We start from the raw sequence: 13,062 nt of genomic DNA, 5'->3' as shown, positions 1-13,062 counted from the left end.
GGAAGGAGGTAGGGCGGGAGGGGATGGGGAGGAGAAGAGGGAAAAGGGGGCTCAGTGTGGGAAGGCTTGGGAAGAACTTGGCCACGTCCACCCACAGCAGACCAGTGGCCGGGATTAGAACCCAGATCCTTTCCGCGTCGCAGGCCTGGGTTCGACCAGCTCCGGACCGGTCTCAGCTCCGCAACATTGCCAAGATCTGCCCTTTCCTCTCCATCCCAACCGCTACCCTGCTCATTCAAGCTCTCATCCTATCCCGTCTGGACTACTGCACCAGCCTTCTCTCTGATCTCCCATCCTCGTGTCTCTCTCCACTTCAATCCATACTTCATGCTGCTGCCCGGATTATCTTTGTCCAGAAACGCTCTGGACATATTACTCCCCTCCTCAAAAACCTCCAATGGCTACCGATCAATCTGCGCATCAGGCAGAAACTCCTCACCCTGGGCTTCAAGGCTGTCCATCCATCCCCTGGCCCCCTCCTACCTCCCCTCCCTTCTGTCCTTCTCCAGCCCAGCCCGCACCCTCCGCTCCTCCGCCACTAATCTCCTCACAGTTAGGCCTCGGTCTCGCCTGTCCCGCCATCGGCCCCCGGCCCATGTCCTCCCCCGGGCCCGGAATGCCCCCAATCCCTCTGCCCATCCGCCAAGCTAGCTCTCTTCCTCCCTTCAAGGCCCTACTGAGAGCTCACCTCCTCCAGGAGGCCTTCCCACACTGAGCCCCTTCCTTCCTCTCCCCCTCGTCCCCCTCTTCATCCCCCCATCTTACCTCCTTCCCTTCCCCACAGCACCTGTATATATGTATATATGTTTGTACAGATTTATTACTCTATTTATTTTACTTGTACATATCTATTCTATTTATTTTATTTTGTTAGTATGTTTGGTTTTGTTCTCGGTCTCCCCCTTTTAGACTGTGAACCCACTGTTGGGTAGGGACTGTCTCCATATGTTGCCAATTTGCACTTCCCAAGCGCTTAGTCCAGTGCTCTGCACATAGTAAGCGCTCAATAAATACGATTGATGATGATGATGATGACCACCCTGCCTCCTCGTTGTCCTTTTCCCAACCAGGTGATCGGAGAAGCGATCGAGGCCTATCCCAGGAATGAGCGGATCCGCTGGGTAAGGGAATGGCCCGGGCAGACGGTTCTCTGCGTCTCCCAGACTTTCTGGACCTTGGAAGTTCAAACGTCGATTCAGGAAGGTCAAAAGGTAGGCCGCTCTGAGTGCCAAGGGGAAAACGATCTATAATAATAATAATATTAATAATAATCAATCAATCGTATTTATTGAGCGCTTACTGTGTGCAGAGCACTGGACTAAGCGCTTGGGAAGTCCAAGTTGGCAACATCTAGAGACAGTCCCTACGCAACAGTGGGCTCACAGTCTAAAAATAATGGCATTTAATAAGCGCTTACTGTGTGCACAGCACTGTTCTAAGCGCTGGGGAGGTTACGAGGTGATCAGGTTGTCCCACAGGGGGCTCACAGTCTTAACCCCCATTTTACAGATGAAGGAACTGAGGCACAGAGAAGCGAAGTGACTTGCCCAAAGTCACACAGCTAACAATTGGCCGAGCCGGGATTCGAACCCATGACCTCTGACTCCAAAGCCCGGGCTCTTTTCCACCGAGCCACGCTGCTTCTCCTGATCTATGTGCGGGGTGTGAAACACACCAGATGTCCAGTCCCAAAATGTTCTCGAAAACATAATAATAATAATAATAATAATAATAATAATAATAGTACTTGTTAAGCGCTTACTGTGTGCCAAGCACTGTTCTAAGACTTCTAGACTGTGAGCCCACTGTTGGGTAGGGTCCGTCTCTATATGTTGCCGACTTGGACTTCCCAAGCGCTTAGTACAGTGCTCTGCAAACAGTAGGCGTTCAATAAATATGACTGAATGAATGAATGAATGGAATGACTGAATGACTCCAAAACCCGCGCTCTTTCCACTGAGTTGCTCATCTCTCTCCTTGTTGTACTTGTACTTCCCAAGCGCTTAGTACAGTGCTGTGCACACCGTAAGCACTCAATAAATATGACTGACTGACTGAATGAATGAATGGAATGAATGAATGACTCCAAAACCCGTGCTCTTTCCACTGAGTTGCTCATCTCTCTCCCTCTTGTACTTGTACTTCCCAAGCGCTTAGTCCAGTGCTCTGCACACAGTGAGCGCTCAATAAATATGACTGAATGAATGAATGAATGGAATGACTGAATGACTCCAAAACCCGTGCTCATTCCACTGAGTTGCTCATCTCCCTCTTGTACTTGTACTTCCCAAGCGCTTAGTCTGGTGCTCTGCACACAGTAAGCGCTCAATAAATACGACTGAATGAATGAATGAATGGATGGAATGAGTGAATGACTCCAAAACCCGTGCTCATTCCACTGAGTTGCTCATCTCCCTCTTGTACTTGTACTTCCCAAGCGCTTAGTCTGGTGCTCTGCACACAGTAAGCGCTCAATAAATACGACTGAATGAATGAATGAATGGATGGAATGAGTGAATGACTCCAAAAACCGTGCTCTTTCCGCTGAGTTGCTCATGTCTCTCCCTCTTGTACTTGTACTTCCCAAGCGCTTAGTCCGGTGCTCTGCACACAGTAAGCGCTCAATAAATACGACTGAATGAATGAATGAATGAATGGATGGAATGAATGAATGACTCCAAAACCCGTGCTCTTTCCACTGAGTTGCTCATCTCTCTCCCTCTTGTACTTGTACTTCCCAAGCGCTTAGTCCAGTGCTCTGCACACAGGAAGCGCTCAATAAATATGACAATGAATGAATGAATGGAATGAATGAATGACTCCAAAACCCGTGCTCATTCCACTGAGTTGCTCATCTCTCTCCCTCTTGTACTTGTACTTCCCAAGCGCTTAGTCCGGTGCTCTGTACACAGTAAGCGCTCAATAAATACGACTGAATGAATGAATGAATGGATGGAATGAATGAATGACTCCAAAAACCGTGCTCTTTCCGCTGAGTTGCTCATGTCTCTCCCTCTTGTACTTGTACTTCCCAAGCGCTTAGTCCGGTGCTCTGCACACAGTAAGCGCTCAATAAATACGACTGAATGAATGAATGAATGGAATGAATGAATGACTCCAAAACCTGTGCTCTTTCCACTGAGTTGCTCATCTCTCTCCCTCTCGTACTTCCCAAGCGCTTAGTACAGTGCTCTGCACACAGTAAGCACTCAATAAATATGATTGACTGATTGATTGATTCTAAGCATTGGCCCGAGAGCCCATCTTTGGGTAGGGATTGTATTTGTATATATGTTTGTATGTATTTATTACTCTATGTATTTATTTTACTTGTCCATATCTATTCTATTTATTTTATTTTGTTAGTATGTTTGGTATTGTTCTCTGTCTCCCCCTTTTAGACTGTGAGCCCACTGTTGGGTAGGGACTGTCTCTATATGTTGCCAACTTGGACTTCCCAAGCGCTTAGTACAGTGCTCTGCACGCAGTAAGCGCTCAATAAATACGATTGATTGATTGACTGTTGCCAAATTTTCCTCAGATTTTCCTCGGATTACCTTATCTGTGAAATGGGGATAAAGACTGTGAGTCCCAAGTGGGACATGGACTAAGTAGTATCTACCACCGGCACATAGTACAGTGCCTGGTCCTTAGTAAGTGCTTAATAAATGCCACTAAGCACTTGCCATGGGAAGCAGCGTGGCTCAGTGGAAAGAGCCCGGGCTTTGGAGTCAGAGGTCATGGGTTCGAATCCCGGCTCCGCCACAAGTCTGCTGTGTGACCTTGGGCAAGTCACTTCACTTCCCTGAGCCTCAGTGACCTCATCTGCAAAATGGGGATGAAGACTGTGAGCCCCACATGGGACAACCTGATCACCTTGTATCCCCCCGGCGCTTAGAACAGTGCTTGGCACATAGTAAGCGCTTAACAAATACCATCATCATCATTAAAAAAAAAAGGACCGTCGAGGTGGGTGTGAGTATTTAAATGCTTGGGTGGCTCGGAAGGCTGGACGTGGCAGTCGGGAAGTGCGGAATTGGCGACGGGATGATGAGAAATTGATCAGGAAAGGCCTCAGTCAATCAATCAATCAATCAATCAATGGTGTTTATTGAGTTCTCGCCCAGAGGAGATGTGATTTCACAAGGGCTTTGAAGATGGGGTGGGCAGGTGGTCTGTTGAACGTCTTCTAGACTGTGAGCCCGCTGTTGGGTAGGGACCGTCTCTAGATGTTGCCAACTTGGACTGCCCAAGCGCTTAGTACAGTGCTCTGCACGCAGTAAGCGCTCAGAAAATATGATGGAATGAATGAATGAATTGTACTTCCCAAGCGCTTAGTACAGTGCTCTGCACGCAGTAAGCGCTCAGAAAATACGGTGGAATGAATGAATTGTACTTCCCAAGCGCTTAGTACAGTGCTCTGCACACAATAAGCACTCAAAAAATACGATGGAATGAATGAATGAATTGTACTTCCCAAGCGCTTAGTACAGTGCTGTGCACGCAGTAAGCGCTCAGAAAATACGATGGAATGAATGAATGAATGAATGAATTGTACTTCCCAAGCGCTTAGTACAGTGCTCTGCACACAGTAAGCGCTCAAAAAATACGATGGAATGAATGAATGAATTGTACTTCCCAAGCGCTTAGTGCAGTGCTCTGCACACAGTAAGCGCTCAAAAAATACGATGGAATGAATGAATTGTACTTCCCAAGCGCTTAGTGCAGTGCTCTGCACACAGTAAGCGCTCAAAAAATACGATGGAATGAATGAATGAATTGTACTTCCCAAGCGCTTAGTACAGTGCTCTGCACACAGTAAGCACTCAAAAAATACGATGGAATGAATGAATGAATTGTACTTCCCAAGCGCTTAGTACAGTGCTCTGCACACAGTAAGCGCTCAAAAAATACGATGGAATGAATGAATGAATTGTACTTCCCAAGCGCTTAGTACAGTGCTCTGCACACAGTAAGCGCTCAATAAATACGATGGAATGAATGAATGAATGAATTGTACTTCCCAAGCGCTTAGTACAGTGCTCTGCACGCAGTAAGCGCTCAAAAAATACGATGGAATGAATGAATGAATTGTACTTCCCAAGCGCTTAGTACAGTGCTCTGCACACAGTAAGCGCTCAAAAAGTACGATGGAATGAATGAATGAATTGTACTTCCCAAGCGCTTAGTACAGTGCTCTGCACGCAGTAAGCGCTCAAAAAATACGATGGAATGAATGAATGATTGAATTGTACTTCCCAAGCGCTTAGGACAGTGCTCTGCACACAGTAAGTGCTCAAAAATACGATGGAATGAATGAATGAATGAATTGTACTTCCCAAGCGCTTAGTACAGTGCTCTGCACACAATAAGCACTCAAAAAATACGATGGAATGAATGAATGAATTGTACTTCCCAAGCGCTTAGTACAGTGCTCTGCACGCAGTAAGCGCTCAAAAAATACGATGGAATGAATGAATGAATTGTACTTCCCAAGCGCTTAGTACAGTGCTCTGCACGCAGTAAGCGCTCAAAAAATACGATGGAATGAATGAATGATTGAATTGTACTTCCCAAGCGCTTAGGACAGTGCTCTGCACACAGTAAGCGCTCAGAAAATACGATGGCATGAATGAATGAATGAATGAATTGTACTTCCCAAGCGCTTAGTACAGTGCTCTGCACGCAGTAAGCGCTCAAAAAATATGATGGAATGAATGAATGAATGAATTGCACTTCCCAAGCGCTTAGTACAGTGCTCTGCACACAGTAAGCGCTCAAAAAATACGATGGAATGAATGAATGAATTGTACTTCCCAAGCGCTTAGGACAGTGCTCTGCGCACAGTAAGCGCTCAATAAATACGATGGAATGAATGAATGAATGAATTGTACTTCCCAAGCGCTTAGTACAGTGCTCTGCACGCAGTAAGCGCTCAAAAAATATGATGGAATGAATGAATGAATGAATTGCACTTCCCAAGCGCTTAGTACAGTGCTCTGCACACAGTAAGCGCTCAAAAAATACGATGGAATGAATGAATGAATTGTACTTCCCAAGCGCTTAGGACAGTGATCTGCGCACAGTAAGCGCTCAATAAATACGATGGAATGAATGAATGAATGAATTGTACTTCCCAAGCGCTTAGTACAGTGCTCTGCACGCAGTAAGCGCTCAAAAAATATGATGGAATGAATGAATGAATTGTACTTCCCAAGCGCTTAGTACAGTGCTCTGCACACAGTAAGCGCTCAAAAAATACGATGGAATGAATGAATGAATTGTACTTCCCAAGCGCTTAGTACAGTGCTCTGCACGCAGTAAGCGCTCAAAAAATACGATGGAATGAATGAATGATTGAATTGTACTTCTCAAGCGCTTAGGACAGTGCTCTGCACACAGTAAGTGCTCAAAAATACGATGGAATGAATGAATGAATGAATTGTACTTCCCAAGCGCTTAGTACAGTGCTCTGCACACAATAAGCACTCAAAAAATACGATGGAATGAATGAATGAATTGTACTTCCCAAGCGCTTAGTACAGTGCTCTGCACACAGCGCTCAAAAAATACGATGGAATGAATGAATGAATTGTACTTCCCAAGCGCTTAGTACAGTGCTCTGCACGCAGTAAGCGCTCAAAAAATACGATGGAATGAATGAATGATTGAATTGTACTTCCCAAGCGCTTAGTACAGTGCTCTGCACACAGTAAGCGCTCAGAAAATACGATGGCATGAATGAATGAATGAATGAATTGTACTTCCCAAGAGCTTAGTACAGTGCTCTGCACACAGTAAGCACTCAAAAAATACGATGGAATGAATGAATGAATTGTACTTCCCAAGCGCTTAGTACAGTGCTCTGCACACAATAAGCACTCAAAAAATACGATGGAATGAATGAATGAATTGTACTTCCCAAGCGCTTAGTACAGTGCTCTGCATGCAGTAAGCGCTCAATAAATACGATTGAATGAATGAATGAATTATACTTTCCACGCGCTTAATACGGTGCTTTGCACGCAGTAAGCGCTCAATAAATACGATTGAATGAATGAACACGGTAATCAGGTTGGATGCAGTCCCTGTCCCACATGGGGCTCCCAATCTTTGTCCCCATTTTACAGATGAGGGAACTGAGGCCCAGAGAATAATGATAACGATAATAATGATGGCATTTGTTAAGCGCTTACTATGTGCCAAGCACTGTTCTGAGAGAAGTGAAGTGACTTTCCCAGGGTCACACAGCAGACAAGCGGCAGAGCCGGGATTAGAACCCAGGACCTCCCGGCTTCCAGGCTCGGGCTCTCTCCAATACCCCGCACTGCCCCCATTCCTATTTTATAATAATAATAATAATAACAATAATAATAATAATAATAATAATAATGGTATTTGTTAAGCACTTACTATGTGCCAAGCACTGTTCTAAGCACTGGGGGAGATACAAGGTAATCAGGTGGTCCCTCATAGGGCTCCCAGTCTTCATCCCCATTTTACAGATCCGAGGTAACCGAGGCCCAGAGAAGTGAAGTGACTTGCCCAAGGTCACCCAGCTGACAAGTGGCAGAGTCGGGATTAGAACCCAGGACCTCTGACTCCCAAGCCCGGGCTCTTTCCACTAAACCACGCTGCTTCCTAGTCATTACATTTCTATTTATGGTTATATCGTAGAACACAGCGCTTAGAACATTGCTCAGCGCTTAGAACAGTGCTCTGCACATAGTAAGCGCTTAACAAATGCCATTATTATTATTATTATTATTATTATTATTATATCGTACCATTTATTGTTGGATCGCCCTCTCCCAAGTGTTTAGTACAGTGCTCTGCACACAGTAAGTGCTCAATAAATACGATTAAATGAATGAACAAGGTAATCAGGTTGGATGCAGTCCCTGTCCCCCGTGGGGCTCCCAATCTTTGTCCCCATTTTACAGATGAGGGAACTGAGGCCCAGAGAATAATGATAACACTAATAATGATGGCATTTGTTAAGCGCTTACTATGTGCCAAGCACTGTTCTGAGAGAAGTGAAGTGATTTGCCCAGGGTCACACAGAAGACGAGCGGCAGAGCCGGGATTAGAACCCAGGACCTTCCGGCTTCCAGGCTCAGGCTCTCTCCAATACCCCCCACTGTCCCCATTCCCATTTAATAATAATAATAATAATGATAATAATAATAATAATAATAATGGTATTTGTTAAGCGCTTACTATGTACCAAGCACTGTTCTAAGCGCTGGGGGAGATACAGGGTAATCAGGTGGTCCCACATAGGGCTCACAGTCTTCATCCCCATTTTACAGATCCGAGGTAACCGAGGCCCAGAGAAGTGAAGTGACTTGCCCAAGGTCACCCAGCTGACAAGCAGCGGAGCTGGGATTAGAACCCAGGACCTCTGACTCCCAAGCCGGGGATCTTTTTAGACTGTGAGCCCACTGTTGGGTCGGGACTGTCTCTATATGTTGCCAACTTGGACTTCCCAAGCGCTTAATACAGTGCTCTGCCCGCAGTAAGCGCTCAATAAATACAATTGATTAATTGATTGATTTCCACTAAGCCATGTTGCTTCTTAGTCACTAGATTTCTGTTTATGGTTATATAATAATAATGATGATAATAATAATTTTGGTATTTGTTAAGCGCTTACTATGTGCAAAGCACTGTTCTAAGCGCTGGGGAGGATACAAGGTGATCAGGTTGTCCCATGTGGGGCTCACAATCTTAATCCCCATTTTACAGATGAGGTAACCGAGGCACAGAGAAGTGAAGTGACTTGCCCAAGGTCACCCAGCTGACAAGCGGCGGAGCCGGGATTAGAACCCAGAACCTCTGACTCCCAAGCCCGGGATCTTTTTAGACTGTGAGCCCACTGTTGCGTAGGGACCGTCTCTATACGTTGCCAACTTGGACTTCCCAAGCGCTTAGTACAGTGCTCTGCACACAGTAAGCGCTCAATAAATACGATTGATCGATTGATTGATTTCCACTAAGCCACATTGCTTCTTAGTCACTAGATTTCTGTTTATGGTTATATCGTACCGTTTATTGTTGGATCGCCCTCTCCCAGGCGTTTAGTACAGTGCTCTGCCTACAGTAAGCGCTCAATCAATACGATTGATTGATTGATTGATTTCCACTAAGCCATGTTGCTTCTTAGTCACTAGATTTCTGTTTATGGTTATATCGTACCGTTTATGGTTGGATCGCCCTCTCCCAAGCGTTTAGTACAGTGCTCTGCCCACGGTAAGCGCTCAATAAATATGATTGATTGATTGATTGATTTCCACTAAGCCACGTTGCTTCTTAGTCACTAGATTTCTGTTTATGGTTATATCGCACCGTTTATGGTTGGATCGCCCTCTCCCAAGCGTTTAGTACAGTGCTCTGCACACAGTAAGCGCTCAATAAATACGATTGATTGATTGATTGATTTCCACTAAGCCACGTTGCTTCTTAGTCACTAGATTTCTGTTTATGGTTATATCGTACCGTTTATGGTTGGATCGCCCTCTCCCAAGCGTTTAGTACAGTGCTCTGCCCACAGTAAGCGCTCAATAAATATGATTGATTGATTGATTGATTTCCACTAAGCCACGTTGCTTCTTAGTCACTAGATTTCTGTTTATGGTTATATCGCACCGTTTATGGTTGGATCGCCCTCTCCCAAGCGTTTAGTACAGTGCTCTGCACACAGTAAGCGCTCAATAAATACGATTGATTGATTGATTGATTTCCACTAAGCCACGTTGCTTCTTAGTCACTAGATTTCTGTTTATGGTTATATCGTACCGTTTATGGTTGGATCGCCCTCTCCCAAGCACTTAGTACAGTGCTCTGCCCACAGTAAGCGCTCAATAAATACGATTGATTGATTGATTGATTGATTTCCACTAAGCCACGTTGCTTCTTAGTCACTAGATTTCTGCTTATGGTTATATCGTACCGTTTATGGTTGGATCGCCCTCTCCCAGGCGTTTAGTACAGTGCTCTGCCCACAGTAAGGGCTCAATAAATACGATTGATTGATTGATTGATTTCCACTAAGCCACGTTGCTTCTTAGTCACTAGATTTCTGTTTATGGTTATATCGTACCGTTGATTGTTGGATCGCCCTCTCCCAAGCGTTTAGTACAGTGCTCTGCCCACAGTAAGCGCTCAATAAATACAATTGATTGATTGATTTCCACTAAGCCATGTTGCTTCTTAGTCACTAGATTTCTGCTTATGGTTATATCGTACCGTTTATTGTTGGATCGCCCTCTCCCAAGCGTTTAGTACAGTGCTCTGCCCACAGTAAGCGATCAATAAATATGATTGATTGATTTCCACTAAGCCATGTTGCTTCTTAGTCACTAGATTTCTGTTTATAGTTAAATCGTACCGTTTATGGTTGGATCGCCCTCTCCCAGGCGTTTAGTACAGTGCTCTGCCCACAGTAAGCGCTCAATAAATACGATTGATCGATTGATTGATTTCCACTAAGCCACGTTGCTTCTTAGACACTAGATTTCTGTTTCTGGTTATATCGTACCGTTTATGGTTGGATCGCCCTCTCCCAAGCGTTTAGTACAGTGCTGTGCCCACAGTAAGCGCTCAATAAATACGATTGATTGATTGATTGATTTCCACTAAGCCACGCTGCTTCTTAGTCACTAGATTTCTGTTTATGGTTATATCGTACCGTTTATGGTTGGATCGCCCTCTCCCAGGCGTTTAGTACAGTGCTCTGCCTACAGTAAGCGCTCAATAAATACGATTGATTGATTGATTGATTTCCACTAAGCCACGTTGCTTCTTAGTCACTAGATTTCTGTTTATGGTTATATCGTACCGTTTATGGTTGGATCGCCCTCTCCCAAGCGTTTAGTACAGTGCTCTGCCCACAGTAAGCGCTCAATAAATATGATTGATTGATTGATTGATTTCCACTAAGCCACGTTGCTTCTTAGTCACTAGATTTCTGTTTATGGTTATATCGCACCGTTTATGGTTGGATCGCCCTCTCCCAAGCGTTTAGTACAGTGCTCTGCACACAGTAAGCGCTCAATAAATACGATTGATTGATTGATTGATTTCCACTAAGCCACGTTGCTTCTTAGTCACTAGATTTCTGTTTATGGTTATATCGTACCGTTTATTGTTGGATCGCCCTCTCCCAGGCGTTTAGTACAGTGCTCTGCCTACAGTAAGCGCTCAATAAATACGATTGATTGATTGATTGATTTCCACTAAGCCACGTTGCTTCTTAGTCACTAGATTTCTGTTTCTGGTTATATCGTACCGTTTATGGTTGGATCGCCCTCTCCCAGGCGTTTAGTACAGTGCTCTGCCCACAGTAAGCGCTCAATAAATACGATTGATTGATTGATTGATTTCCACTAAGCCACGCTGCTTCTTAGTCACTAGATTTCTGTTTCTGGTTATATCGTACCGTTTATGGTTGGATCGCCCTCTCCCAGGCGTTTAGTACAGTGCTCTGCCCACAGTAAGCGCTCAATAAATACGATTGAGTGATTGATTGATTTCCACTAAGCCACTTTGCTTCTTAGTCACTAGATTTCTGCTTATGGTTATATCGTACCGTTTATTGTTGGATCGCCCTCTCCCAAGCGTTTAGTACAGTGCTGTGCCCACAGTGAGCGCTCAATAAATCCGATTGATTGATTGATTTCCACTAAGCCACGTTGCTTCTTAGTCACTAGATTTCTGTTAATGGTTATATCATACCGTTTATGGTTGGATCGCCCTCTCCCAGGCGTTTAGTACAGTGCTCTGCCCACAGTAAGCGCTCAATAAATACGATTGATTGATTTCCACTAAGCCATGTTGCTTCTTAGTCACTAGATTTCTGTTTATGGTTATATCGTACCGTTTATGGTTGGATCACCCTCTCCCAAGCGTTTAGTACGGTGCTCTGCCCACAGTAAGCGCTCAATAAATAGGACGGACTGACTGAACGACTCTGTCCCTGCCACCCAGGCCCTGGAGGATTATCTGGAGCAGAATAACCGGCAGATCGACGACATCGTCGCCCTGGTGCGGGGGAAACTGTCCAAACAGAACCGCGTCACCCTCGGGGCCCTGGTTGTGCTGGACGTCCACGCGCGCGATGTCTTGGCCTCTCTGGTCAACAAACGAGTCAGCGACGAGTCCGACTTCGAGTGGCTCAGCCAGCTGAGATACTACTGGGAGGTAAATTCCGGGACCGCACCTTATTATCGTTATTATTATTATTCCCTTTCCCCACCGGATTTGTTCGTTCATTCGCTCGTATTTAATAATAATAATAATAATAATGATGAAGATGGCGTTTATTAAGCGCTTACTATGTGCCAAGCACTGTTCTAAGCGCTGGGGAGGTTACAAGGTGACCAGGTTGTCCCACGTGGGGCGCACAGTCAACCCCATTGTACAGATGAGGTAACTGAGGCCCAGAGAAGTTAAGTGACTCGCCTGAAGTCACACAGCTGACAATGAAGATGGCATTTATTAAGCGCTTACTATGTGCCAAGCACTGTCCTAAGCGCTGGGGAGGTTACAAGGTGACCAGGTTGTCCCACGTGGGGCGCACAGTCAACCCCGTTTTACAGATGAGGTAACTGAGGCCCAGAGAAGTGAAGTGACTTGCCTGAAGTCACACAGCTGAGCACAGAGAAGTTAAGTGACTCGCCTGAAGTCACACAGCTGACAAGGGGCGGAGCCGGGATTTGAACCCCTGACCTCTGACTCCAAAGCCCGGGCTCTTTCCACTGAGCCACGCTGCTTCTCTAATGATGATAATGATAATATCATTATATCTCATGATTAATAATCCATCTAATTAATTATATCTAATGGTTAATAATCATTATATCTAATGATAATATCTAATGATAATAATGATGGTGATGGCATTTATTAAGCGCTTACTATGTGCCAAGCACTGTTCTAAGCGCTGGGGAGGTTACAAGGTGACCAGGTTGTCCCACGTGGGGCGCACAGTCAACCCCGTTTTACAGATGAGGTAACTGAGGCCCAGAGAAGTGAAGTGACTCGCCTGAAGTCACACAGCTG

The 13,062-nt window shown here is 45.1% G+C and overlaps 1 protein-coding gene across 5 annotated transcripts in view; it reads left to right on the top strand.

Moving 5' to 3' along the window:
• DNAH7 (dynein axonemal heavy chain 7) overlaps nt 1-13,062 on the top strand; it is a 356,587-nt gene that overhangs the window by 103,483 nt on the left and 240,042 nt on the right. For all 5 annotated transcript variants that reach the window (XM_038748902.1, XM_038748901.1, XM_038748903.1 and 2 more), the window contains 2 exons: nt 1,071-1,211; nt 11,989-12,201. In XM_038748902.1, the coding sequence (XP_038604830.1) occupies nt 1,071-1,211; nt 11,989-12,201 (354 nt within the window). The remainder of the gene's footprint in view (nt 1-1,070; nt 1,212-11,988; nt 12,202-13,062) is intronic.

This window comes from Tachyglossus aculeatus, chromosome 7 (assembly GCF_015852505.1).
Source record: "Tachyglossus aculeatus isolate mTacAcu1 chromosome 7, mTacAcu1.pri, whole genome shotgun sequence".
NCBI lineage: Eukaryota > Metazoa > Chordata > Mammalia > Monotremata > Tachyglossidae > Tachyglossus > Tachyglossus aculeatus.
This window is presented reverse-complemented; position numbering and strand designations above follow the sequence as displayed.